Here is a 26,146-nt window from a genome sequence, read left to right as displayed (position 1 = left end):
TAATGTGTAATTTACTAATGGTGTTCATGTTAACTAACTAAAGGTAATTTAAGGTTAAAGGTTAACTAAAGGTATTAATTTATACATTATTTAATAGTTTATCAAGATGACTATTAAATAATGTATAAAGTAATACCTTAGTTAACATGAACACCATTAGTAAATGATTACCAGACACATTAGTTAACTGTTAATTAAGGGTTAGTTAATGCTTATTAAGCATTAACTAACCCTTAATTAATGTACCCTTATTGTAAAATGTTACCATTAACTTTAAAACGTCTTTTCACGCTGATTGTCTTACTCTTATTGTGGTCCTTATTTTAAAAAAAATAATAATAATAATAAATATACTTTATTACTTTGGGCTACAAACCTAAGGCAAACTTTTCACAGAATCTATACTTGTCATCCACCACTCGATTCCCATGAAAGTAAGACAATTAAGGGTCAGGATACTATTTCATGACCTCTACTTCACTGTGCCTTTGAGTATATTTTTTGTGCGTATCCACGCTCACTAAAAGTCATTGACCATAAAGTCTGTTCAAGCCAGTACAAGGAATCCTGGTGTATTGTATTTGGTTTAGGATGTATTGTATTTTGGAGGTTTGAGGTACAAAATCAGGTAATTAGTCGGTCTTACTTAAAACTTGCAAACCCCATGATGAAGTCTCCAATAGCTAGAAACAACAGAGACAGAAACCTCTTCATAATGTCATGAACTGGCCTTGTGACCACAATATAAAACGGAGCTCATTTGAATTTAAACCCTAAGTCCACAGACGCCAATTCAATGTCAACGGAGGAACTTCAGGATTTGTCTCCAGGATTTCTTCACGCGGGTGCCAATCCGAAAAAGTTACCTGAAAATGTGATTGTGTGACTGCGGTGGCTTAACCCCGAATGTCGTCTCTTTTTTTAGCCGCTTGTCATACCCAAATTCAGATACATTACAGCTGACACGCCGCAGTACGCGCCGCAATACTGTTGACATGTTGACAGTGAATCCATTGCCCGTAACGAGACGCCATCCACCAGTCGTCGGACAGCGACCGTCAAATCTGCCCGCAAGACACATGTCCCCCCCAATCCATCTGCTATTTCGCGAATCAACCGGCGACATCGGCTCGCTAATAGGCACATGGGCCCCCGAAGGATAGCGAGCAAAAAAAAAAAAAGAAAAAACCCCTCTTCTCAGCCTTTGGGTCGTGTAACTCGATGCAAAAACCCGTGAAGAGACCAGAATTAGCGCCGGGGGAGGAGTTCGGAGCTGATGGAACAACTCCTTTGAGCCTCGCTCCTATTCAAATTAAATCAACCCCGGGGTTACTATCTGCTCCGGGAGGGACAGAAGGCGCTCCTGTTTCTTTGGGGGAGAGAGAGAGAGAGAGGGGGGGTGGGGGGGTGGGGGGGAGTGGGTAGAGAAACGAAACCTTTTGCCATATCCTCGTCCCATCCTCGCTCTCGCCTGCCGCAGCTGCTCGGCTTCCCTCTGGGAGGTTACGCTGTCTGCAGCCCGCAAGACAAAGACTATACTCCCGCTGTATGTTCATGTATATCATCTATTATGTATTCGGATCATGTAGATAAGTTCTTCCTGTGTGTCTTCTTGCTTACGCATCGACGCCATTTAGTTTTACACCCGTCAACCCCTTTGCACCCTGAGTTTCCCCCTTCAATTTCCTCTTAAAATATGAAAAAACATTTTTTTTTCATACTGTGCGACAATGTCACATCCATTCTGTATCTGCTCGTTCCAACGCTTCACTGAAGCTACAGCTGCTTATATTGAGTCAAATATTCAAACCCAAGGCGCCAGTTTTTATGGCTGCACCATTCCATCAAATGGAAAAAACAAACAATCTAGATGCCTGTGCAGCATTTTCTACACATTTCCCCGTAATTCAGCGTGACATATTTGGTATCTTTGGAAACCTTGGGATCTTGACTAGAATTTAAAATAAAGTTCTGTGGCTATGAACAAGGCTTGGCTGTGAAAAATGTGTTTGTAGTGGTCATGAGGGACCTTAGGGTAGAATTAACACTAGAAAGGCCAGTGGATCTTGGGGGAGTAAGAGACGGCCATGAAGTCAGTAACTGAAGGGAGTGAATTTAGTTATAAATACTATTTCATTAGTTGATTTTGAATATGTGACAACACTTGTTTCTAAAGAAAGTCAGTCTGGGAAAGTCTAGGACATTTGACAGTCTAGGACATTTGACTTTGAGCAAACTGCTCCAAACATGCTTGGCTTGAACGCTCCCTAAAATTCCAAACAGCTTCCAATGGACTGTAGCTTGGTCTTTTTAGCAGTTAAAACAGTGCGACTCAATGTGTACAAGAACACATTCACGCATTGTTGTATCTTTGCCTTTTCCCGTGTCACAGTGAATCTACGTTTGCTCTGCAGCCTGACCTTAGGCCCTGTGGTAAAAGGGCACATTGCCTTGATTGGAGAGCGTTCCAGCTAAACGACACAGATGCGATGCGACCGGGCTGTGGCTACAAGGTGGCACTGTCTAAAAATACACGCGGCGGACCCCCCTCCGGACCTCCCCCCCCCCCTATGCCCCCCCCTCGCTTGAGCTGATGGCATGTGACAACTGTACACGCTGCCGGTCATGCCGGTCGCTGCGATAACCTGCTCTCGTGAGGGGGCGGCGGAGTCACGCAGGAATTGAAATGGATGGAGGCGCCGTTCGATCGGTGCTGATTCTGAGTCAGTGAAGTAATGCGTCCTCAGGGTTCGGCAGATTTGAGGACTAAGGTTGGGAAATGGGAGATAAGCTTTATTACCTCTGCCGATGAAGTTGGAAGGAGGCTATGTTTTCATCCGTCTTTTTGTGTCTTTGTCTGTTTGATAGCAAGATACGTCAAATGGATTTGGACAAAATTTGGTGGACAGATCACCTTTGACCCAAGGATCAGTTGGTTAGATTTTGGTGTTGATCTGGATCTGGGATTTCCACCATTAGATGATTCTCATTTTTTAGCCATGACTATTATGCTGCGTTCAAGTACTACTGGACATCCGTTATTTCCAACTCGGCTGTGAAACAGTGTTGCATTCACGTGCTATTTTGTCAGGAAATCAAACGTAAGACAACAATAAACAGACAGAAATTGTTGCAGAATTGTTCAGCGTTGGTGGAGGTTTGCCTTTTACTTTTCCATAGCAATTTGTTCAGTCTTCTGTGCTAATATTTAGACAGCAGCCGGGTTTCCATTGAGACATTTTTATGCAAATTATGATGTGTGGGAATGGCAAATTTCGATAAAATTTCCTCAGTATCGCAAAAAGGCTTTAACACTTGCTTGAAAGTTATTTTGTCGACAAAGAAATGGATGGAAACACATTTGCCCTATGAATGGTTCACTCTCATTGCACAATAAAAAAATTGCTGAAATGCTGCCCAGGAAATATCTGTTATATCTGTTTTTGTTTTGTTCTTTGGACAGCGCATAATATGGCCAGCATCGGAAAGAACAATAACAACCTAATCCTAATCAATTCTTGAAAAAAAATGATTTACACTTTTTCATGGATGTGTTTCCTGACATTCAGAAAGCCATGTTTATTTGCTCGCATGCACATTTCACATTTCACTTTTTGTGACATTTAGAGAAGTTTACTTCCGATTCCCTCGACAGTCGGATGGAAACATAGCCAAGGGAGAGTTCGGCGTTTGATGAAATCCCCCTCGCAGTGAAGCGGCATAAGGAAGAAGGCCGTTAATCAAAAAACAGCACGCCGCTTCTTCCCTGGAATCATCACGACTCTCTGTCTCTGAACGCGACGGACGGATCGCTCCCGCTTTTCATTTGTCTCAGCGTATTGCATGAAAGGCTCTCTGTGGACGCCCATTAGGACTGCAGACAGTTTGCTTAGATGGTACATTAGCCGCTTTGCCCCCTCCCCTGCTGTGGGGAGGGGGGGGGGGGGGGTGCATGATGGGGCGTCGATGCTGCACGGCATGCTGGGAACAATGGCATCCGCGCCCCTCTGGCCCCATCACAGACGGATAGAGGGCGCCGGCTTCATGTTCACCTCATATTATTCACCGGGTTGCGCTTCTCGGACAAGTCTGCTCCTTGCAAATGCTAAACTTCAACTTCAACTTTATTATTATCCTGAAGGAAATGGGAACAGTAGGCATCACAACAAATTCCTGGAATAAATGTACAGATCAAGTAAAAGATGAAGACACTCCTACCATACTGAATTAGAAATTGAAAAATGAAAATGGGAAATAATACCCAGATCCAATATTAATGCACTGCAAGTGAAGTGCAAAATAAAATACAATGCTCGATCTGATTCAGAAGTGTTACATCAGCATTTGGCCAAAAGGCTCTCTGATCAATTTACTGTTATGTTGCGAGCTTGTTAGTGGCACAAGCATTTTCTGGTGCTTTTGAGGTGATGCCAAGCCAGTTGCCGTGCCCATTAAACATACATATGGTGCTTCAGCGATAGCATGGACCGTAGGAATCTAGGGTTAAAAAAATACAGGACCCACAGAGGTGAAACTGCCAAAATGTGTGTGAATTTCTCGAAGAAAAACACAAAGTGGCTTTTTTTTTCCCTGTGTGCGCTTGGTAATCCATACGCGATTTAGTGCCGTTTCAAGCAGAAAGAAATTCCATCTTGCATGTTCACGTGTGCCAACCTGCGTGGTTGGTTGGCTCTGGTGTTTGCTTGTCAATCTATTAAACTGCCAGTTTCCATTAGATCAGGCCTCCAGCGCTGCCAGTGGATCGCGGTGCAGAGCCAGAGCGGGCGCACTGGAGATGGCACAGGTGTCCGGCCGCCGCCTTTGACTGGATAAGAAGTGACTGCAGTCTTATGCTCGGTTGCCTCGACCTCTCCTTGAGCAATATCCAACACACGCACACACTGAGCGCACACACACCTCCCAACACACACACACACACACACAGCCTAATCTGTGCTGTGTAGGCCAAGGGGGCACCAGGCACAGAAAAGGCCTCAGAGGCTTACAGTTCAGAGTGAGATCACATGCACAAAAGCCAGACCTCCGTCCCAGGAGCTGCAGCTGAAATAACAGCAGATTCAAAGACAGTTTGGGCATGCAGTAACTACAAGATAAGGGAACATAAGATAAGATGGAATTTAATGATCCCTCTGGGGAGATAGAGTTGCAGCAGCAAATAGAATTAGGATAAAGTAAGGGTAAGTGGCAGGATCCTCAGGAAGCGATGGGGTTTAAGGGAAATTTGAGGAACACAAAATGCAACACTAGAACAGGCAACACTAGAACACCAACAACTAACACTAGAATGTATTAAGTAGGACCATGCAAATGCAAAATGTATAATAAATGAATTACAGCATGCATGCAGGATGTGCAAAGTAACAAAGACAAAGAAATTAATGACAAATGTATGAAAAAATTGAGAAAAATGAAATATGTGCAGCATGAATAAATCCAAAATTATGAAAAAAAATTTCAAGTTAAATGCAATATATAACAGATAGGAAAAATATGAGAATATGAAGAAACCTGAATCTGTGAATTCACATCATATTTGCATTAGCAGGTCTACAGAAGGCCATGCTATACAGAACGTGTCCAGGCATGCATTGTAAAAAAAAACATTCACCTCATCAAATATATTCAATCTACACATGGAGATAACTTGTGTGCAGAACATGCAGATTTGCATTTTTGCATTGCTAGTCGTTCACCTCATTAACACAGCAGATGGTACCACATGTACAGAAAGTACTATACTGCATATGCCTTGTATCTTTGTGTCTAGGCTTTTGCATACAGGCCAAGTTGTTCCAGACAGTGTGCAATACAAACTGAAACTGGGCGTCCTCAGTTAACACAAACAAAACACCAAGGCAAAATGATGCAAAAAGGATTGAAAAGTTGAAAAATGAATGTGCTACTGAAAAATGAATGAACGAGCTGTTGCTTTATTCATCAGTCACAATGGACATGACAGTGACGCCTGCATAGCTGAAACATTTTTTATTACTACTTTAAAATGTTAGATGAAGGACACTGAAGGAATTTGCATTGCCTTGGTTTGAGAAGAGAGAATTCCTGCACGCTGTCCTTTTACTTGCAATAAACATTATTACTGATACAACGATTCAGTCCTTAGACCTTCATCAGGTAAAACTGAGGAACAAAGAACATTCCAGACAGATATAGCCAACACCTCCTCAGGTGAGGCCAATCAGGGACCATGAGCTGTCAGTCAATCAGTCCCACAGTCTGTATGCATTTAGCCAATTAGAAGGCACAACCCACCATCAAAAATGGACATTCCACAATCTATGATGGATGGCAACTACATCAATTTATATACAAACATTGAATCATATCGTTAAAGTTAAAAACAATTAATCCACAATCATCTCTTCCATAATGACAATAATAATATTAGGCTAATGGTGAATCTCAGGGTAACATTATCATTTCACTGTTTAGGCTACCCCATAAATATACCTCTAAATAGGCAGTAGGTTACCACAATACAAAATTTACATAGCCACATTCAATCATATAATAGTAGAAATAGAAAACAGGAAAAAAACAATTAAGAAAAAATATGAATATAGAAAAATACATTGAATCTCACAATTGCCTTGGTCTGCAAAGGTGTCAGAAGTGCAATTTCTAGCTTAAGAATAAAAAAAAAGAAAGAAATTGGTGCCAACTACAGGTCCCCAGAGCAGCCAATTTTGGTGGTTGACCATTCATGAATTCTTTATAGAGGTAGGGGTGCTAAAAAAAATTGAATTGAAGAACTGGATGAACAAACAAATCCTTATGAAGGCTCTTGAGGTAGACTCATTAAGGAGCTGTCTGTGCCAAGATCTATACAGACTTAACCCCTGATTCTGCCTTTGGAGTACTCATAGTGAATTTTAACTTCGCACTAAGCTCTTATTTGGATTTGATTGTAGTTTTGCTCTGTAATTGATCGTACCTTGTTTGTCTTGATGCTGCTTTCTCAGCTGGGTCTCCCTGGAAGAATATACACCAAATCTCAACGGCACTGAATAAAGATTCCAAAAAAAAGTGCAGTTAAATATCGCTCTAAGGCTTACCGCTAGTAGAGAAATGTGCAAGGACTACAGTACATAATGCTGAGTAAATATAAATGCACATCTCAGTGTTGGATACTACATCAGATGTCTCTGAAGAGCACAAGTGTCAATCCTCTGCCGTTTGAAAAATGGAATGAAGGGAAAATGATGCCTCTCCGCTTCCCCTAACAGCGTTTTTTGCAGCTCCCTTCAGCGTGGAACCCGGATTCCACTCTTCCATCTCTCTCTTCCAAAAGTGCTCCCACATCTCAAATGGCCTCCGAGCGTCTTCGCGAGGGGGGATGAATGTGAATTGCCGCTCCGTGAGGGAGGTGGGCCATTATTCCCGGTGAAGGGCTGTGATTTAGCAAAAGCCTTACCTCACGGAAAGCCAAGGCCCCGGCAGAATGAAGGCGGTAGCCCAGAGGTATATCTTAGGGTAATGAAGCATTCTAAAAGGAACCCCCAGAACTAAAGAAGCCTGAAAATGGCTGTGTAGAGCAATTACCCGGGATGCCTAGGTGTGAGAGAGCTGACAGTGTTGTTCCTCCTCGCTTATTATGACTCTGAAACTGGCATTGCGTACGGGCGTCTATGATCCCCCACGCCACAGGGGAGTCCATTTCTCATTTCCCGTATGTAATGTTTGAATAATCAGGGTGTTATTTAATATTTCCGGTGTTGACCGACCCTCACGCTGGCCTTCATCATCCGAGAGACGGCTCGGTCCCGTCGAAAAGGGAGCAGTGGAGGCTGAATGGTTAGAGAAGCGGGCTTGTGACGAGAAGGTCACCAAATTATCTGGTGCAAATCCTCAAACCGGCTTATTATCTCCCCAATGCAATTGCTTCTTTGGAGGCTGTTCAGTAGCCAACAGTGGAAGTCTGTGTGAATATATGAGATCCTTACTGAGCTGCTGTAACCCAAGAATATTCCACCAATTTGAATAGTAAAGCTGTTCTAGGCAATTTTGCACATTGGCGGCCCCCAATGGCAGCGAGAGGTAACTGTTTGAACTTTAAGGTGATGTCAGTAAACTCCACACAGCATGTTCATGTTTCATGTCAGCCCGGCCAAAGGATACCGAAGGGATGAGAGAGGAAAAGATCTAACGTTGGTGAGTCTAGCTTTCTCTGGATGGAGCTGCTGTTCTGTTTCACTTTTTAAGAAGATTACGCCTTTATTTGACAGTTCAAAGTAGAGAAAGACAGGATAGATTGGGGGAGAGAGGGGGACAGCATGCGACAAGAAGGTCCAAGGCCGGATTGGAACCCGGGATGTGTCGCGTTTACATGGTACGCGCCTTAGACCAATGAGTATGGTTTGTGATTTGTCCCTTCCAGTGCACAGAGAAGATTTCCCACCAGTGACCATATTTCCTTTGGGCAAATAAGGTGAATCTACTGCATCTCAGTTATGGGGGATGGGCGGCTCTTCTCTGTTGCAACACCACTTCATGATTTATGCTGTGAAGACGGCTGGATTTTCACATAAAAATCTTGCCTATAGCTTTAATTCATTGTGTATCAAGTCCAAGTCGTCTTCATACAGTTAGTTTTTTCCGTCTGGGTAGCCATCAACAGTGTGGCGTGACTAAAACAGTGTTCCACCTGTACTGGCTGTGGAAACAAATTTCCTCTCTGAGGACAGTTACAATCTATTCATCTATTCATCTATTCATTATGGTTCATCAAAAGAGCTGATCAGGCGATCGAAGTTCTGCTGAGTTGGTATTACCGATCAGAATATCCTCCAAGTCCCTTGGCGGAGCCATCCACAGTGTGAACCTGCTGTTCACAATTATGTTACACACAGAAAAGCTTAGATAAGGATAACCAGGAAATTGCTCAACCTTGTAAAAAAAGGGAGAGGCTGAGATTAGGTCAGATTAAGAAAAAATGCATTAATCAATCGGTCTCCTGCTTAACCAAGCTTGAAAAGGAATCAAATTTAGAGTAGAATTTAGAGACTTTTCCCACCTGTAGGTGTAACCTTTTAATTAGTACTATCTGCATTTCACAGCCTGTCTCCTGGACCCGCCTGTTGCCTCGTGACACATTTGTCAGACGCAGCTCTGGATTCCAGGCAGGGTTTATTTTCCCCCGTCCCCGTCGGTGCCGCCTGCTGTTTAATGTGAAGGTCAGAGCATTGTGTGTGTGTGCGGACGGGACGGCAGCGGCAGTGACCACTGTGTCGGCCCTGCTTAGCGCTTCCCTGCACGGTCCGCTTGGCAGCAATAGACTGCATTGTCCACAGCTATATTAGGATCAAGGACCTTTTTTTTCCCCTCCTTTTTAGGGATACCCTTGCACTTGGCTGTCCTATTTCCTCTGTGTGTGCCTTAGGGGAGATGCGCATGAGTGTTCCCTGACCTACAGATTTAGCCCCAGCATTATACTGCGCGAGCCCAGGCCGGATCAGGCCAATCCGGACCGGGCTATAGCTGCAGCCCAAAGCCATGATCTCAAGGAGTGGAGCGCTGTGGGAAAGCTGCAGCGTGCCGACTTGAGCACTAGAAAGAAAATGTTGAACCCTAGACGGAGTCTGCCTCATTGCAATCCATTTTTGATGTAGTGGCAAAGGAAAAGAAAACACAACAGCGGTCTAAATAAAAGTCCAGTAAGACATCTCATAGCCATTCCATATCATGCCACAAATACAGGCAGGCAGGGATACGCTGCTGCACTTAAACCAAGATGAAAATGTGCAGCACAGCGCTGACAGCAAAGAGAATTTACTGCTTGCAAATCAAAAAGATTATTTTATTATGCCTCACATGAATGGGAATGAGGCAGAGCCTTTCTCCTGCAATGCAATGTCTCTCTCTCTCTTTCCCTCTCTCTCTCCCTCCTTCCATCAGTTACATATTCAGAGAAATGCAGCACAGCAGTATATTCTGCCAATGCAGAACTCCAATTATTTCTCAGTGTTGGGGTTGAGATTACACACCAAAAAAAAAAAAAAAAAAAAAAGCCTTCCCATACATGACTGCTGAAATATGGCAGAGATTGGATGTGTTGTGTTTCAGATGACTCATGGGTTTTCTGGGGCAAAAAAAAAAAAAAAGTTCTTTTAAGACAGTGCAAACTATGTTGCTGAGGTTATCAGAAATTCCTACACATTCCCAAATTCAGATAAGCATTTCTCATTTGAATTGTTGCTGCGCTGCACATGCTGTTATCCACAACTGTATATATACATCCACAGATATGACTGCTTTCCTCCTGGCAGCTCTGCATATTACACTATGATCATCAATCTGGCAACATACACCTACCTCTTCATTAATTACATTTCCTTGCAATTAGCTCCTCGTTTATCCAGTTTTAATTAAGCATGAAATTATTCATCGTTCCTATTTCTAGGTGATGTCTCATCTCCTGTTATATTTTCGTCTCTTCCTGAATATATTTGGTCATTATGGCTGTGGAATCTTGTGAATAAGATAGAATAGTGGGTTTGCAGTTCCCCCGCTAGGTAGGGGGATAGTGTGTGTGTGTGTGTGTGTGTGTTTAAGTGTGAGTGTGTGTGTACATGTGTGTGCTGAGAGTTAGTGAAGGACAGGACCAAGGGCAGAAGGAGGGGCTGTGTGTGTGTGTGGGTATGTGTCCGTGTGTGTGTGTGTGTGTGTGTGTGTGTGTGTGTGTGTGTGTGTGTCAGAATGACTCAGAGTGCAGCAGTGTTCCTCTGTTATCACACTGTGGGAGGCAGAGCAGTGCCTTTGTCTTCTCCCCATCCAGACACACTGTAGTGATCTGCACCAGATTACAGCCCACTACAAAATACCATTTCTGCTAAAGGTCCAATCTGAAATTGCAGCATGGCTTCTCCCTCATTGAAACACATTCACGTCCCTGCTGGCTTTGTTTACATTGTAATTTTCTCAGTTGAAGACGTTTATTGTTTGACCTGAATATGCAATTTACATGAATTATAAGGCTGCAAAACAACGTAAACAACGAAGGAAGGAAGGCCTGTATTTTAAATTATGTTAGACCGGGAATGTTCGAAAGAGTTTGACATTGAATATAAACATACCATAATTCATCATAACTCCCAATACATGTCTACCTTATCTCAGTGTATAGAAAAGGACAACAGGTGACAGACAGAATCCAAAACATGAACAATGAAAGACAGTCGGCACACTGTTATCTGCTCCCAAAGTGTGTAAATTTATTAACACCTATATGCAGATGATACTGCTCTTCATCAGGCAAATGACCAGGGTTTTCTATGCCATTAAGTACCCAACAATACAAGTAAAAGGTTAGATCATGTGACCTTTCACCTTTCACCTCTCTGAACACAGAAGCTCTGTAAGAAATCATGACCCATAAACGTCCCGTGGCTGTCCGCTTCACCCAAGCACAACACAATTAAAATACTGTAGCAATGATTATGTGAAGTGTTCCCGTAGAGGGGGAAGCTTTTTGGATTTATACACTTGACACACACTTGCATAATTTGTGTTTGTATGGTGGTCTACTGTGGAACGTTTCGTAATGGTTTTTATGATTAACACCTTTCATTAGTTTAGAGAGAGGCACCTCTAATAACAGTAGTAGGGCTGCCTATTACTTGGGTGACATTATAAGACATTGGTTCTTTTACCTGGCGTACAGTCAAGTTTTCACTGTGTTAGTCATATATTTTGTATAGTATATCTTCACTAATGTATACTGTATATTGTCCACTTGTGGTTGTTGGTGACCAATGGGCCAAACTCCCTCAGAATAGTCCTTTAATGCTTTTAGATACAGAGTTCATGTTAATACCACCCATGTGTTGACATAGACATTTTTGCAAATAAATGCATTAATTAGCTTAATTAATGACCTAACTAGCATAACTGGTTATGCTTTACATGTGATTATGGCGAGAAATTATGCAGCTCTCTTGTCTGTGTATGTTGGACCTGTATCAAGCTGAATGCCTATGTGGAGTTAGATGAAAGGTCACATGGTCACTGTATGCAAACATTGCCATAGTAAACAAATTAATGCATTTAAAACTCATGTCGCACACAGGCAGTGCTCGCACCGCACTCAATCAATTTGAGACTGGAAAAATGTGGCTTTCATCCAATGAATTGAAGCATAAACAAAGCTACACAGGGCAACGGATTGGGCTTTTTAATTTCATAGTTTCAGCAGACCATCTTGCACCAGCAATGTTTTTTTTCCATTCATCCCCATGGTAACATGGTGTGTGTGAAAGAGGTTTTACTGTATTTGTATTGCAAAACTGCTACATTACATCCCTCGGTTTGTTTGATTATATACAGTATGTATGATATAATTGATCTTTACTACACTTGTCTGTGGGAATCCATTAACTTCAGTCGATACTGATTCAACCTTTTGATTAGATTCCTCACAAATATACCTGAGTATATTCATTATTATCCAGGGTTTCTATGGAGAGTTTAAAGACTTTTCCACCTTTCCAAGAATACAAATCTGGCAGAAACACTGAATCCATGGCACCACAAGTTCAAATTTAAAGATGCTGAATAACAGTACAAAATATCGGCTATTGGCAGCTTGAGTCCAAAAAAATCCATATCGGCCTTCAAAAACCCATATCTTATGAACCCTAATAGAAAGTGGGTACTGTTAATGTTATAAGGAATACAGCATGAAGGTGAATGTACTAATTATCTCAGTCTCAAGCCGAGACAAACCGCTGGATAAAAGCACACACGCCTCTACATGCTTATGCCCACTGTTCACTTACTGGACACGGTCGAGTTCACCAGGCAGAAGAACAGACATCCAGAGTCGGGTCATAAAGTTCACTCGCCTCTCCCCCGTCCTCCGCTCTGAAAACCAGCCCTTCCGTGACCCTGTCTACCTGACGGGGCCCGGCGTCTCCCCTCTCCTCCCTCTCACTTTCCAACAGAAAGCGATAGCATCCGCCTCGCAACGCGTGGCGGGTCGCTCCCCTCCCCCTCCGCGTTCTCCGAGCGTAATGGGTTCCGCCGCAGCCTGCGCAGATGGAGGCTCAGGGAGCGGTCCGCCATCAGTCGTATTGGCCCCGCTATCACCCTTTAAAACGCAGAGTCGACTCCATTTGCATCCCGCCAGGAACTGAGCGATTTAGCCGACCGGGAGAGCCGCGCATCTGAATCAGTACATCTGCCTCCCTGGAGCTCTACAGTATACGGTGGGTTCTCTGAACTCCAGGGTTGGAAGTATTTGCAGGCAGTGGATGTTATAGAGTGTATACTGAATGTACAAAATATTAGGGGCAGTTGCTCTTTTCATGAAGTCCACTGATGAGGGGAATCCAGGTAAAAGCCATTATCCCTTATTGATTTCCCTTATTAGATCTACACCAATCACAACGATGCAGATCAAGAGAAGCAGATTTTTAAGCTTTGAGACAAGTGAGATGTGGATTTTGCAAAAGGGGCTGCGACTCAATCTTAGGAAGATGTCCCTAATGATTTGTACATTCAGTTTACATTCACTAAAGTGGTAAAGCGTGAGGTTCTTTATTATTTTGGTGAGATCTTTGGTGCTCAGCGCTCATTGCTGTGGTGTTTCTGGACTGCTTTTCCCAGAAATCACCTGTCAATCAAACGTCTTCTTCCTTGGATTTTCTGTTGATGCAGTTTGAGTTTCTCTTTTCTTTGTCTGTTCACCAGTGGTGGCTATCGCTGCTCATGCTAACTACCCAGGTCTTCTTCTATTTATTCCAAACAAACCAGAAATGTAAAACGCATCACTTCCTGTGTTGAACTTGTTCTGATCACACAGGGTCGCACGGCAGCCATCCCGCTTTCGAGTTTTTCTGTGTTGCATTCACACAGTACATGGTGTTCTGTTCCATCACTCTTTTTGACGCGTTTGATTAATGTTTTAAAGCCCCAAAAGACAGACGGATGCCACGATGGATTCTTTGATGTGTCACTGATAAGCTCACGGTGTGTATTTTAAATATAAACGTGTCTATGGGTCTTTTGCAGGGCAGCGAGGAGGGCGACGTGGACAAGAACAAGTGCTGCACGCTGTGTAACATGTCCTTCACCTCAGCAGTGGTGGCACAGTCACACTACCAGGGTAAAATCCACGCTAAGAGGCTAAAACTGCTACTGGGGGAGCAGCCTGCCATCACAGCCAAAGGTACAGCCTCTGCTCAGTTCACTTCAGTTCAGTATGCATTGTGGGTATGAATGGTAAAGGGAACAATATCGGCAAAGTGTCCAAATACAATGGGGATTCAACATTAGTAGAGTAATGAAACCCCAAACCAAAATCTGTGTAAAGCCTGGCATCATGAACTGGCCATCTGCTATTGGCTGGTCTTTAGTGCCAGGGGAGTACAATAAGTGGTGATATCACCTGGCACCAAAGACCAGCCAATAGCAGATGGCTAATTCAGTACTGTACTTTTCACCATTAGATGTCAGGGTTTACACAGATTTGGGTTTGGGGTTTAGTTATTCTTTAAAAAAGAGAAAGAAGAAAAATAATTATGCAATAAGCAACAAGAGGCTGTGCTTTTACAGCTAAGAAGCATTGACACAATAAGTGGAGTAAAACCTCTTAGCTAATCTAAAATCACTGTAAAGCACTGCATCAAGAGGCTTATTGCTTTCATAAAATGGAGTTAAGACACCATTGTATTAAAAAAGGCAAATGACAAATGCCAAATAAATCTTTTATTTTTAGTTGATAAAATAACAGCACAGTGAACAAAGAAACAAAGTGGTTGCTAAGTGGCACATAAGCAATATGAGTGGTGATTTTGGTTAGTGCATATTTTAATTAACTCTTATGCAGACCAAGTGTGTCTGTATTATAATATTATTAATATTTAAATGAATTGTTATGTGGTCCAAAGTGCAAATTTATGTATTATGATAATGTATCATTACTATTTAAATGAATTTTTATGCGGTCCAAGGTGTGTTTTTATGTGTTATGTTAATTCTATCATTAATATTTAAATCAGCTGTTTCACTGAGAAACTTTTTTTTTTAAATCAACTTTTTTTTCTCCAAGGCATGTGTTCATTGGATATTTTACAGCGGCTTCGAATGTGACTCAGCCAATCAGAACTCACGACTGCAGCTATCCATTTCATAAACAGTAAACACCTGCTCTGTGTGGGTGTGTGTGTACTCACTTCTACACTGATATTATCCTCTCCATCTCTTTCTCTCTCTCTCTCTCTGTCTCTTTCCCTGGCAAACATGTTGTTCCTGAGTTAAACTGCGAACTGTGATGTTCCCTTGTTTGTCATATATTAGTGTCCATTGTATATGCACACCAGATGTGTTTTGAGTTGCTACTCTGAGCACCACACACACATACAGAGGGGCTATAAGGGCAGAATATACTGCAATAGCTGAAAGGCCAAATCAGTATTTGCAGTATGGTCCAGGGTGGAAGTAACAAATTCAGTTTAATCTTACTGCACTTACTGTTGCTGGAATTGAGTAGCTTTTTATATACGTGTACTGTTTTGACTTTTTTTTTTTTTATAATTTACTTATTGTTCGTTATGTAGGCTACTTCGCTACAATTTAAATCACATCCTTTTTTTTTTTTGGTGGTTCTCTTTAAGCATCGCATCAGAAACTGGTCAGGCATTAACTGCATCTGCATCAAAACTACACAAGCACATGGAGGAAATGTTGTGTTAGCTAACTGTTACATTAAACCACAAAATTATTCATGATAGTAGCTTTGTAGACATTCGCCAAAAAGTCACCCATCCAGCTACAGTATTATTGGTTTGTGTTAGCCTGGTTGTTGTCTAGCTAGTTCGCTAGCCTTGCTAGCTAGCTGGGTATACAGTATATTTTAAATTAGATACTTTTTATTTTACTTAAGTAAACTTTTTACACCAGTAATTTAAAATTTCATTTCAGATATTTTGCACTGAGTAGGATATTTTGGTACTCATTCTACCCCTGAGTATGGCACCCCATGTTTAAATACCATCATCCCACCCACTGGTTTTGTTACAGTTTACTGGACAGCAAGTGTTTTTTTCCACTCTGAAATGTGTTATCTGAGCTTTTAATATTAGGAGGCAGGAATTATGTGAAAAACTTGACTTTGCATGTATTTTGAGGTTGAAATTTTGATTTGATGGTTGGTTGGTTTTGATTTGATATACATTAAATGAGAATAAAAACAGAATTTCCCCCTTGAGTAAAGCCAGCGAGTGCAGCATTGACCTGAGATCACTTGTCAATCAAACAGCACGTCTTTTCCTTGGATTTTCTGTTGATGCAGTTTGAGTTTCTCTTTTCTTTGTCTGTTCAGCCATGGTGGCTATCACTGCTCATGCTGACTATCCAGTTCTTCTTCTGTTTATTCAAAACAAATTGTTGCTGCTGCTGCCGGAAACGTAACACGCATCACTTCCTGTGTGGCAGATAGGGATGGACGATTCCAAATTTTTTTGGGTCGATTCCGATTCCAACCCCTTGTAATGGAATTCTAAATCGATGGAATTCTAAGTCGATTCCAATTCCAAATGAAAATCAACACAAAAAAATGTTGTTTTACGCCAGTTGCCGCTCAACCAATGAGCCTTGAATTTCTCCCTCCCCTCTTCCCACTTGTTGTGAAATGGATCAGACCGAGGCAATCAAACACAGATTAGTATAGATAGGTCTAAATCAGAATGAATTAATAACAAATTTGTTTAAATTAAACAGTTTCTTTGATTCCAGAGTTTGGAGCCGAGATTACAACAGGAGTCGACTCCAATTCCGCTTATTAGTAGAATCGATTGTCAGGATCAATGTGACGGAATGGAGAATTGAATCATTATTGTTTATATCAATCAGCGATAGACAGTAGCGAAATGCGGTAAAGCTGGTATGGTTGGCTGGCTCTCCTCCAGTCTGGGGGTGTGTTTTCTGTTTTTTTGTAATTTATTTAGATTTAATCACCAACAGCTGTATACCTGGGGGTGATGGAAGTCTGGCTGCAGTTGTAATCCGCCGGCAGCTGCTCACCTTGAATCTGCTTACAAATTGGCAGTTGTGAGAATAATGAGAGACGGTCACCGGGGGAAACAGTGAACGAGAGGCATAGCAAACATTATATTCTCAGATTGCTCTCGGGTCCAGCACCTGAGCACGGTGAGCATGGTTGGACGAGAAGAGGGGAAAACCTTGAGATTTGTTTGTTTACCGTGGCTGGTTGATATGCGCGCCACGGCTTTGTGTTGTACTTTCTGGTTTCAAATATCCCAACTTTTTCTTTGACTTTGGTGTGAAGTTTTAAGCCGACTGACAAGATAGTGCATTTTTATTTTTTTTTACAGTGGTATCATTAATTGAAGCCTCCCACTCTTCCTCCATATTAAATCTACCCTGCATTAGTACTGCAACAGCCACTGCAGCTCATGCAGTTTGTTTTTTTTCTCAAAATAAGTTGTACAATTATTTTGCCTCTTTTGTGTGTGTTAAAGCAGCATTCCACCCAAAATATGTGAGGTCTATTTTGTTTCAGCCTTGTAATTGATTCTATAAGGGAGATCTGATAACACTAATTCATGAGCAACAACTTCATTACTGACTGGACATCCATAGTTAATGGGCTATACTTAAAGCACACCACTTCTTATAAATATCTTGGTTTTGTCTTGGAAAAAAAAGTCTTGAAAACATGAGCTTTTCAGAAGGAAGAAAAGCATTGGCAGGGTCAGCAGGAAGAGCGTTAGGGTCTGTTATGAATAAAATTAAACTGTGTTCTGACCTTGGTTTTTCAACATTTTCAAAACTTTGTGATTCAATGGTTGGCTCAGTTTTATTTTATGCTGCAGGAGTGTGGGGTTGAGCCATGAGGTGCTTTCTTGGGGTGCATGAATATTCTGCAGAGGGGGGTATTGAAGGGGACATGGGATGGGAGTCATGTCTTGTAAAGCAGAGATGTGAAATAGTTTGGCTGTGGAACCGCCTTGTCCAGCTGCCAGAGGAAAGGCTGACCAAAAAGATCTTTAATTGGGACAGAGCACACAGTTATCCTTGGTCAAGAGAAGTTTCTGCAATATTTTCTCTTTCTGATTTACATATAATCTTCAGGAACAGTGGAAGGAGGAGATTTGGAAGAAGCCAAAGCTCAGAAACTACGTTCAAATTAAAGAAGATTACTTCACAGAACCTTATATAACATTTAATTGAAAGAGAGGGCAGAAGTCCTTATGTGCTCAGTTAAGAACTGCTACCTTACCACTGTCAGTTGAGGTAGGCAGATATAAAGGTATTCCTGAAGAGCTGCGTTTATGTGTTCTTTGTGATCTGTGATCTGTTGCTGAGGATGAATTTCATTTTGTGTTTCATTGCCCGTGCTCGTGTACAGTGATTTGAAGAATCATCTATTTGAAAAAATTCAGTTGAAGAACCCTGATTTGTTTTGCTTGTCTGAAGGTGATATGCTGAGTTGGCTCTTTAATGAGGAGATTTTTGTAGCAAGATTTATATAAAATGCATGGCAACTAAGACAGAGAACACTGTATCCAACATAGGACATTTCTGTCATGGAAATTTAATGTTTTTGAAATGATTATTATTATGATTTGTCATGTGGCCATCCTGGCTGTTGTTGCTGTCTAGTGTTTTGTAAGCCCATATGGGCTGGGCACCATAAATGGTGCAGGACACTCAAATAAACACATCAATCAATGAATCAATCAATCAATGTAGAATATGATAGTGCAGAATAAGGTGCTAATAAGTGGTTTGTAATGACTAATAAGGAACCAATACGCTACTAATATGCATGTTAATAAGCAGCCAATTGATGATGAATATGTGTTCCTTAGAATAAAGTGTTTGCTGGCTTTTAGTTCCATAGATATTTGGTTGTTATTGATTTGATTTAAAAAAAAAAAAAAAAACCTCACTAATAAAAATTACATTTTCACAGCAGTGTCCCACTGTGAGGCTTTTGCCTGAGCTGTTTTTTTTTTTAGTCTTCATTATTCCACTGAGATGTATTCAACGTTGTTTCCCTCCCTTCTGCCCAATGCATGCTGGGAGATGCTCCAGCCCCCCCATGACCCTGAATAGATATAAGCGGGTGAAGAAAACGAATCAATGAATGAAGGAGTGAATGGAATAAATTTCCTCTGGATGACAGCATTCAGAGGACGAATTCCAATGCATTAACAGCCAGTAAACTGAATGAGTTTTGCAATACAATTTTGGGATATGTGTTAGACCACATGCAGAATAAATTAATTTTGGCTATGGTTACAATGCAATTACAGTTCAATGTGACTTTCTATCATTCAGTTATGTAAGCATGCATTAAATGACTTCTTATGGTCGCATAAAAATGGAATTCTTTGCACGTTGCTATTGGATCTTCATATAAGTCATCAGATATGGAAGTGATCTGCAGTACAGCCGCAATATTCATACAATGTAAAGAGATGGAGAGGGAAAGTGGAGAAGAAGCAACGCATACGAAGCACCACTTTGTGTTTGGGTGAAGTGTACCTACTGTGTAAAATGTTCATGTCGTGCAGGGGTTCCCAACGTGGGGTTTGGGGACCACCAGGAGTCCTTGAGGGGGTTCCAGGGGGTCCCCAGCAACGTTATGAACAGTTAAACTTCACCAATGTTTAATTTACAAGAAATTAAGACAGTTATAGAATGTAGAAGAATGACTATTTTGATCATAGCTTCACTGTTATATCTCTATGGTTATCTCTCTACCTACAATACAGATAGTCATGGAATTCTAATAAAAATATTCTCTGATTTGGGTCCGAGAGACAAAATCTCATCAAATGGGGGTCCCGCTGTGGCTCTAATGTGGACTAAATTAGGGGTCCTTGATATGAAAAAGGTTGAGAATCACTGATGTAGTGTATGGCAAATCTAAAAACAAAAGCAGAAGCAGGGTATGCAGTATGCAGGCTGGGTGCAGCAATGCATCTTGGGGTCTCTTTTTTCTTGTTTGGAGATACCTGCCTCTAACCACCAGGCCCCCCCTGCCAGCCTTAAATATTTCAGCACTACTTCACCCCCCCCCAAAAAAAAAAAAACATTGAAAGAGCAGTAGCACAAACACTATATTGGTACATATTGTTTGCCCTCGCCTGACCCGGTCTGAAAGCAAATCAATAAAGAAATGATACGCCATATTGCTGCCATTTCACTGGCTGAGTGCAGCAGTGGAAGAAGCTTAAATTGCTTTATCACCGACACTGTAAACAGCCAATACAAAGGAGAGCAGGGGTCAGATCCACAGTGGTGGTGGTTGGAACAAATATTCCTGTTGTCCCTGCAATGATCATACATGACAGGCAAGTAAAGAGATAAGAGCCGAGGAGGGAAGGCTGCATTCCTTGTAATAAGTGTGTATTCACATTTTACAGAGATATTGACTTCTATTGGTGACCAGCAGGACTTACAACTACATTGATAGATAAACTTATCTCCTGCACAAGTCTCTAGTACAGCACCCACCCGCCTCTCCCATCCCCTTTCATTACGGTGGCCTGTAATAGACACAAACAATAAAAAATCTTACTTATTGCACCTTTAAAGACAGCATAAGGTATAGGCATGCAGTATGTATTCATATGGCTTGTTTTGGACTGGAAGGATTTGGTGGGAGGCAGAGTGGAGGCTCTGGCACACACACACACACACACACACACACACACATACATCATCGTGGTGTTAGGGAAATCCTCCGCCCAGCTTGTGCTGTAGCAACAGAAAATCAATTGTTTCCTTTGGGGAAAAAATGTCAACCTGATGTTCACTGTGTAATGTTTAAAAATCACAGATGATCACATTCTCTAAAACACCAGCAATCGTTTTTGTCAAAGTCGGTTTCAGTTTTTGCCATTTTGGAATGAATTTCTACACTTTACAATACAATTTACAAACAATGGTCTTTACACAGTTCATTTATTAACCAATTCATACTATATATACAATATGTAACAACCAGTTCCTCTGTTAAAATGTGTTTAGAACATGTACGCATGGGTGAGTCTAGATTTGATCTTTTAGTTTTTATCATGATTAATAGAGAGCAAAGATCAAGCAGAAACATATTTGGAAGCATTCAGGACCAATGTTCCCGCTAAGCTGATAGTTTGGAGAAAATTGATCTCATTGACCAAATAATAAAATCTCTTCCTCTTGTCAGTCATCAGCATTGCTCCACTTTGTTCCCAGAAATTCTAAGTGTCAGTGGTGAATGATATGAGATGCAGGAACGCTGCCATAGCTTTAATTTAATTGACGCCTCTGATTTTATTTTGCTCTCAACTTTGGTTGTTTGCTGGTGATATAGTGCTCACACAAAGCCTTTTGCTAGTTCTCTCTGCCACATGTCACTGACAGATACAGCCATTAAGCATGCCATCTGTGGCCAATGGTCCAGAACAGAGGCAGCACCGGTCCCAGCCAAAGGAGGCGATGACAAAGCTATCAATCGCATTGACACCCAGCAAACTACAGGGACCCTGCAGAACCTCCCCCCCACCTGAGAGACACATTACACACACACACACACACACACACACACACACACACATTTGCATATGCATCAGAGTTGGCAAAGTTGTAGAACTTGGTTAAACTTACTCCTCTGATAAAAAAAGTTATCCTTGCTACCTACAGTTACTGATGTGGGTTTTTGAAGGCAGATATTGTAGCCAATATTTTGCGCCGATATTCAACATCTTTAAATTTGACAATTTTCGTCTATTCGTCTAACTATTCAGTGTTTCCCCCAGAATTGTATTCTTGTTAGGGTGGAAAAGCCTCTGAAACAGCTTTTAGACCATCATGGGACACTAAAACTCTCCATTGAAACCAAGAATAATAATAAAATAATAATAGTAATAAAAGAAATATTCATGCATGTGTGGAATCCAATCCAAATGTTTCATTAGAAACAGTTTAGTTGAAGGGATTCCCATAGACAACCAGTGCAATTTTGGACAATAATACAAGAAATATGTAATCAATCAAACGTAATATCCGGATTATAATAAAAGGCCAATATTGTCACACACCATCTCATGTGTATGCATACAGTATAGATGCACTTATAACGACATAAGATGCATTAAAGGACAAGACTGGGTTGAGGCTGTTGTTCTTGTCTCGTTAAACGCTCCACCCTCCCCGCATCACTGTTGTAATGAAAGAAAAACAGAACGGGTCGCTTTGGATTGAACCCCGCTTTATCTTCCGAAGTGATCATTTCAAGCACCTCTATTGTACGGCTCCCCAGATCTGCCACAAATAGAAAATGTCAGGAAGATAAATCCAGGGCAGCAGGAGGCCCAGACTATTGATTTCTACATAAGTAACGGCAGCGGAGCGGCGGTGTGCCTCCGCTGATCCACCTGCCTCTCGGGACCCTCTGTTGTTCCAGCCCGCTGTCGGCCGGTATTGCAGAAACACAGAGCATTGTATTTTTTTTTACCCGGTCACCCCTAACACACGGGCGTCCACCCCATACATGGTGCTGTTGACTTCAATTCGACACACACTCTGATGAGCAGGTATCACTGCTGTGGTGGGAGAGTCTCATAAATCTGACTTTGGTGGTTTTCATGTTTTCATCCAAACAGAAGGCTTACATGGTGCTTTATACTGTAAGTAATGCAGGTTTCAGGACTAATGGGTCCATAAAACCTAATCAAAACCCATGATAAACGTACTTACTTTTTGAAGATGCAAGAATTTCATCTGACAGTAGAAATAAATGTATCATGTTTTCTCCCACCGGCTGCATCTTCAGCTATTACACACCGCCTCTACAAGCTAATACATAATCTCCTTTGCCCTTTTAGTGGGGCGCTTCCCGCACACAGCTGTGTTAATATGCACATCCTCAGTGACCCATATAGCACGTGCTCACCCACATGCATTCTGAGCTGCATGTTAACCGCCGGTGTGGTAAGCAGTCCTTAGTTAATTCACTTCCCTCCCCTGCATCTCAGGCAGGCAGGCTGGCTGAATGTTAATTTGAAATTAGTGTTTTTATATATATAATCGCAGCCACATGTATTTTACTGTTCCCCCACTAATCGGGTTTCTCTGAGCGCGGTCGCCGGTTCATGTTGGCACCTCCTGGCCGGGTTCCAGCTGTCTGGGCCGTGACTACAATAGCTGCCACGGATGTCACTTCCCGTTACATCTGCAGCTTAACGCAGGATGTATTTTCCCCCTGCATTGATGCCAGTTCACTGAGAAGTCATTTGGAGAATCTGCATTCTGTAGTTTAGATGCTAAAATGTTCACATCATAGCATGGCCTTGATTCTCTAGCTTCAGACTTCTAGCAGTTAAAGCATATGAATCTTAACTGTAACGTTTAAAGGGCCCCATCATAGGGGTATTTTACTGCCCCTTTTATATTTCCATACTATTTTTCAAACTGTCACATAGGCTGACTCAGGATTCAATACTTTTGCGTTTTTTTTATATTTACATTTTATGCATGTAGCTGACGTTCGTATTTAGAGCGACTTGCAACGAGTGCAGAAGCAGAATAAGCTTTAATTCCAAAGTCACCAAAAACTGCAAAAAACTAAAACTCAGTGAAAAGTTCAGGACCTTAGTGCCCTTAGAGTATTGAGTGTTAGGAAAAGCAATAGGAGAGATTTTTTGAGAGCCTCACTAGAGGACAGTTTGCTGGTCCATTTTACTATTGCATGCAGGTCTATTGCCTCTACACCTCCACTGTTATATCAGCCAATGGTGACTTTTATACCACTGTTTGACTCATTTTAAGAAAACACTTCTTTCAGGTGCTTCTTGAACCAAATCATTGAAACAGTTCATCCCAGAACTCCACTGAAGCTGGATCACCAAACACACAGCGAGTTAGCGAGGGTAACACTTTATTTGGACAGTCTAATGTTGATACTGAGCTAACTATCAGGTGGCAAAAAGTAGATGTTCAATAAAGCGTCACTTGCCTATTTGCTGCATCTCTACAGACTATGTAACCCTTACCTGACCCCCATTACTAACATTAACCCCAACCCTCACATTAACACTCAATAGACTACTTTTCACATAATTATGAGCATCACTTGAGCCTCAGTAGACTCTTTAGTGACACATTATAGCCACTTGATAGGAAACTGAGTATCAACATTGGACTATCCAAATAAAGTGCGACCGCTAATGGGGCCATCGTCTTTTTACAGCCCCAAAAACTGCATAAAACGTCCATTCAATTTCTCCAAACAGCTTGTGCAGCATAAACCAAGTGTTTAGTAGCCAAACGACCGCACTCTGAGTCCAAATGTCCAATATTTACCTCATTATCTCTTGGATGTTCCTCACTAATAATGCTGACTATGAGACCGCTTGCTACTGTAGGGTGACTGTTGATGCTTTCTATAATAAGGTTTTGTCAGTGAGGGAAAGTATAGGAGACAATGAGGTAAGTAATTGACTTTTAGACCCAAAGTGGAATCAGTGAGTAGATTCAACGATTACATTTAAGCTTTCTGGACTGACACAAGACATGTATTTGCTTGTTTTTGGACTGAAGCGGACCTTGAAACCCCCCTCACACACTGCAAATACAACACTTTAAAGTCTCCCACTGTAGAAATCCTTGACTTTCTCCCAGCCTGACTTGGCCCATGTGTAAAGGACACGCGGTCTGCCGGTGCCAGGATTGTCAGCATTGTCGGGACGTCACCCCCTCGCAGATGGTAATAAATCTCGGGGATGGAGATGTTTTGTTTGTTTCGCTCGCTCGCCGCGGCCCCGGCACAGCTTGCAGTGATCCGGCTCCTCCGAGACGACGGTGAAAATATGGAGGAGGGAGAATATTTCGTTTCCGGAGTCGTACAGGCAGGGGGTTTGTTAGGCAGTGGGGGGAGTGGGGGGGATAGAAAGGCATTGTAGGAAGAGATAACGCGCGTGGATTCAGAGCAACTTTGATCCCGTCTCCTCGCAAGATGCCGAATCTCCTCCGATTTGTAACTCCGTTCACGCTAAATAGTCCCGCGCCGTACCGCTACTCCGTCTGCATACCAATGCCACGCAAAGGGGGGGGGGGTGCGGCTTTTAAACACAATGCTGTGAACGAGTGCAGGCGAAGAAATGTCCTAGTTCAATTTTAGCATACGGAGCCGCTATAGTTTTGCATAGCCATTGTGTGGATGAAAGGAATCCGGGGCCCTTTTACAGACTCATGTTTTTTTTTTTTTTAAAAGATGTGTTTTTACCTTATTTAACCAGGCAGGTCAATGGAGAGCAAGTTCTTTTTTTTTTTTTTTTTTTTTTTTTTAACAAGAGAAAGGCCTCCTGGAGCAGAATATGGAGAACATTAGAATAGAAGAAAACACAGTGTACTGTAGGATAAAGAGCGAGCAGCAGAGCGATCTGAAAGACTGTGTTGTTCCTTTCAACCTGGTTTCTGATGCAACAGCCCTGCGTTTGCTGCAGTGCTGCCTCACCACTCCGATGTCGGTGGGTCTCTTCTTTTTGCCAGAGGGTTTATGTGATCTTAAAAGCCATTCTATAAATTCAGTATGAAAACACGGTTGTTTATGTTTTCCTCAAGTCTTGTAAATTCGCCTTTTTGAAAATGTTAAGTTTCCCTCTGACAACTTTGGTTTGCATCTCCCGGGTGACACAAATGCTGTGAACATTGGCTTATTATTTCCATATAAAATGTCAGTTCTGGAGGACGGTGAAGCCCACTATCAGCTTCAGAATCATCACTTTAATTCCCATGTTCAATAAAGGATTTGTCTGGATGACACTGATAGAGAAACATATTGGCAACTTACAGGGTTTCACAGTACATATTAGCACGTTTGGTACAGTGACAACAGGATCTCGCATATAAAACAATGGGACAATAGGATTTACAGTCCAGACTGATATATTAGTTTTCTTATACTATATTGGGCCGATATTGGCCTTGTAATAAAAACCAGCCTGTCAGTGTTCTTCACTGCTGATATGATGGAAATGAAGATATATGATTTTACTCAAGAGTCTGCAGTGAAACCTGCCTCACCCTGCCTTAAGGAGCTGCTAACCCATGTAGGGGAAAAATGAGTCTCACCCTTGTGGGTCAAAATGAATGA

The 26,146-nt window shown here is 41.8% G+C and overlaps 1 protein-coding gene across 1 annotated transcript in view; it reads left to right on the top strand.

Annotated features, from left to right (window-relative positions):
- LOC139643205 (zinc finger matrin-type protein 4-like) overlaps nt 1-26,146 on the top strand; it is a gene marked incomplete at its 3' end in the record, with an annotated part of 88,859 nt that overhangs the window by 42,420 nt on the left and 20,293 nt on the right. Inside the window, exon 4 of the mRNA XM_071518389.1 lies at nt 14,047-14,203. Within this exon, the coding sequence (XP_071374490.1) occupies nt 14,047-14,203 (157 nt within the window). The remainder of the gene's footprint in view (nt 1-14,046; nt 14,204-26,146) is intronic.

The sequence above is a fragment of the Centroberyx affinis genome, unplaced genomic scaffold (genome assembly GCF_046629955.1).
Source record: "Centroberyx affinis isolate AG114_WGS23_722 - 3 ecotype Tasmania unplaced genomic scaffold, CSIRO-AGI_Caff_v1 ptg000579l_1, whole genome shotgun sequence".
Classification (NCBI taxonomy): Eukaryota; Metazoa; Chordata; class Actinopteri; order Beryciformes; family Berycidae; genus Centroberyx; species Centroberyx affinis.
Note: the sequence above shows the minus strand (reverse complement) of the source record. Positions and strands in the feature narration are given on the sequence as shown.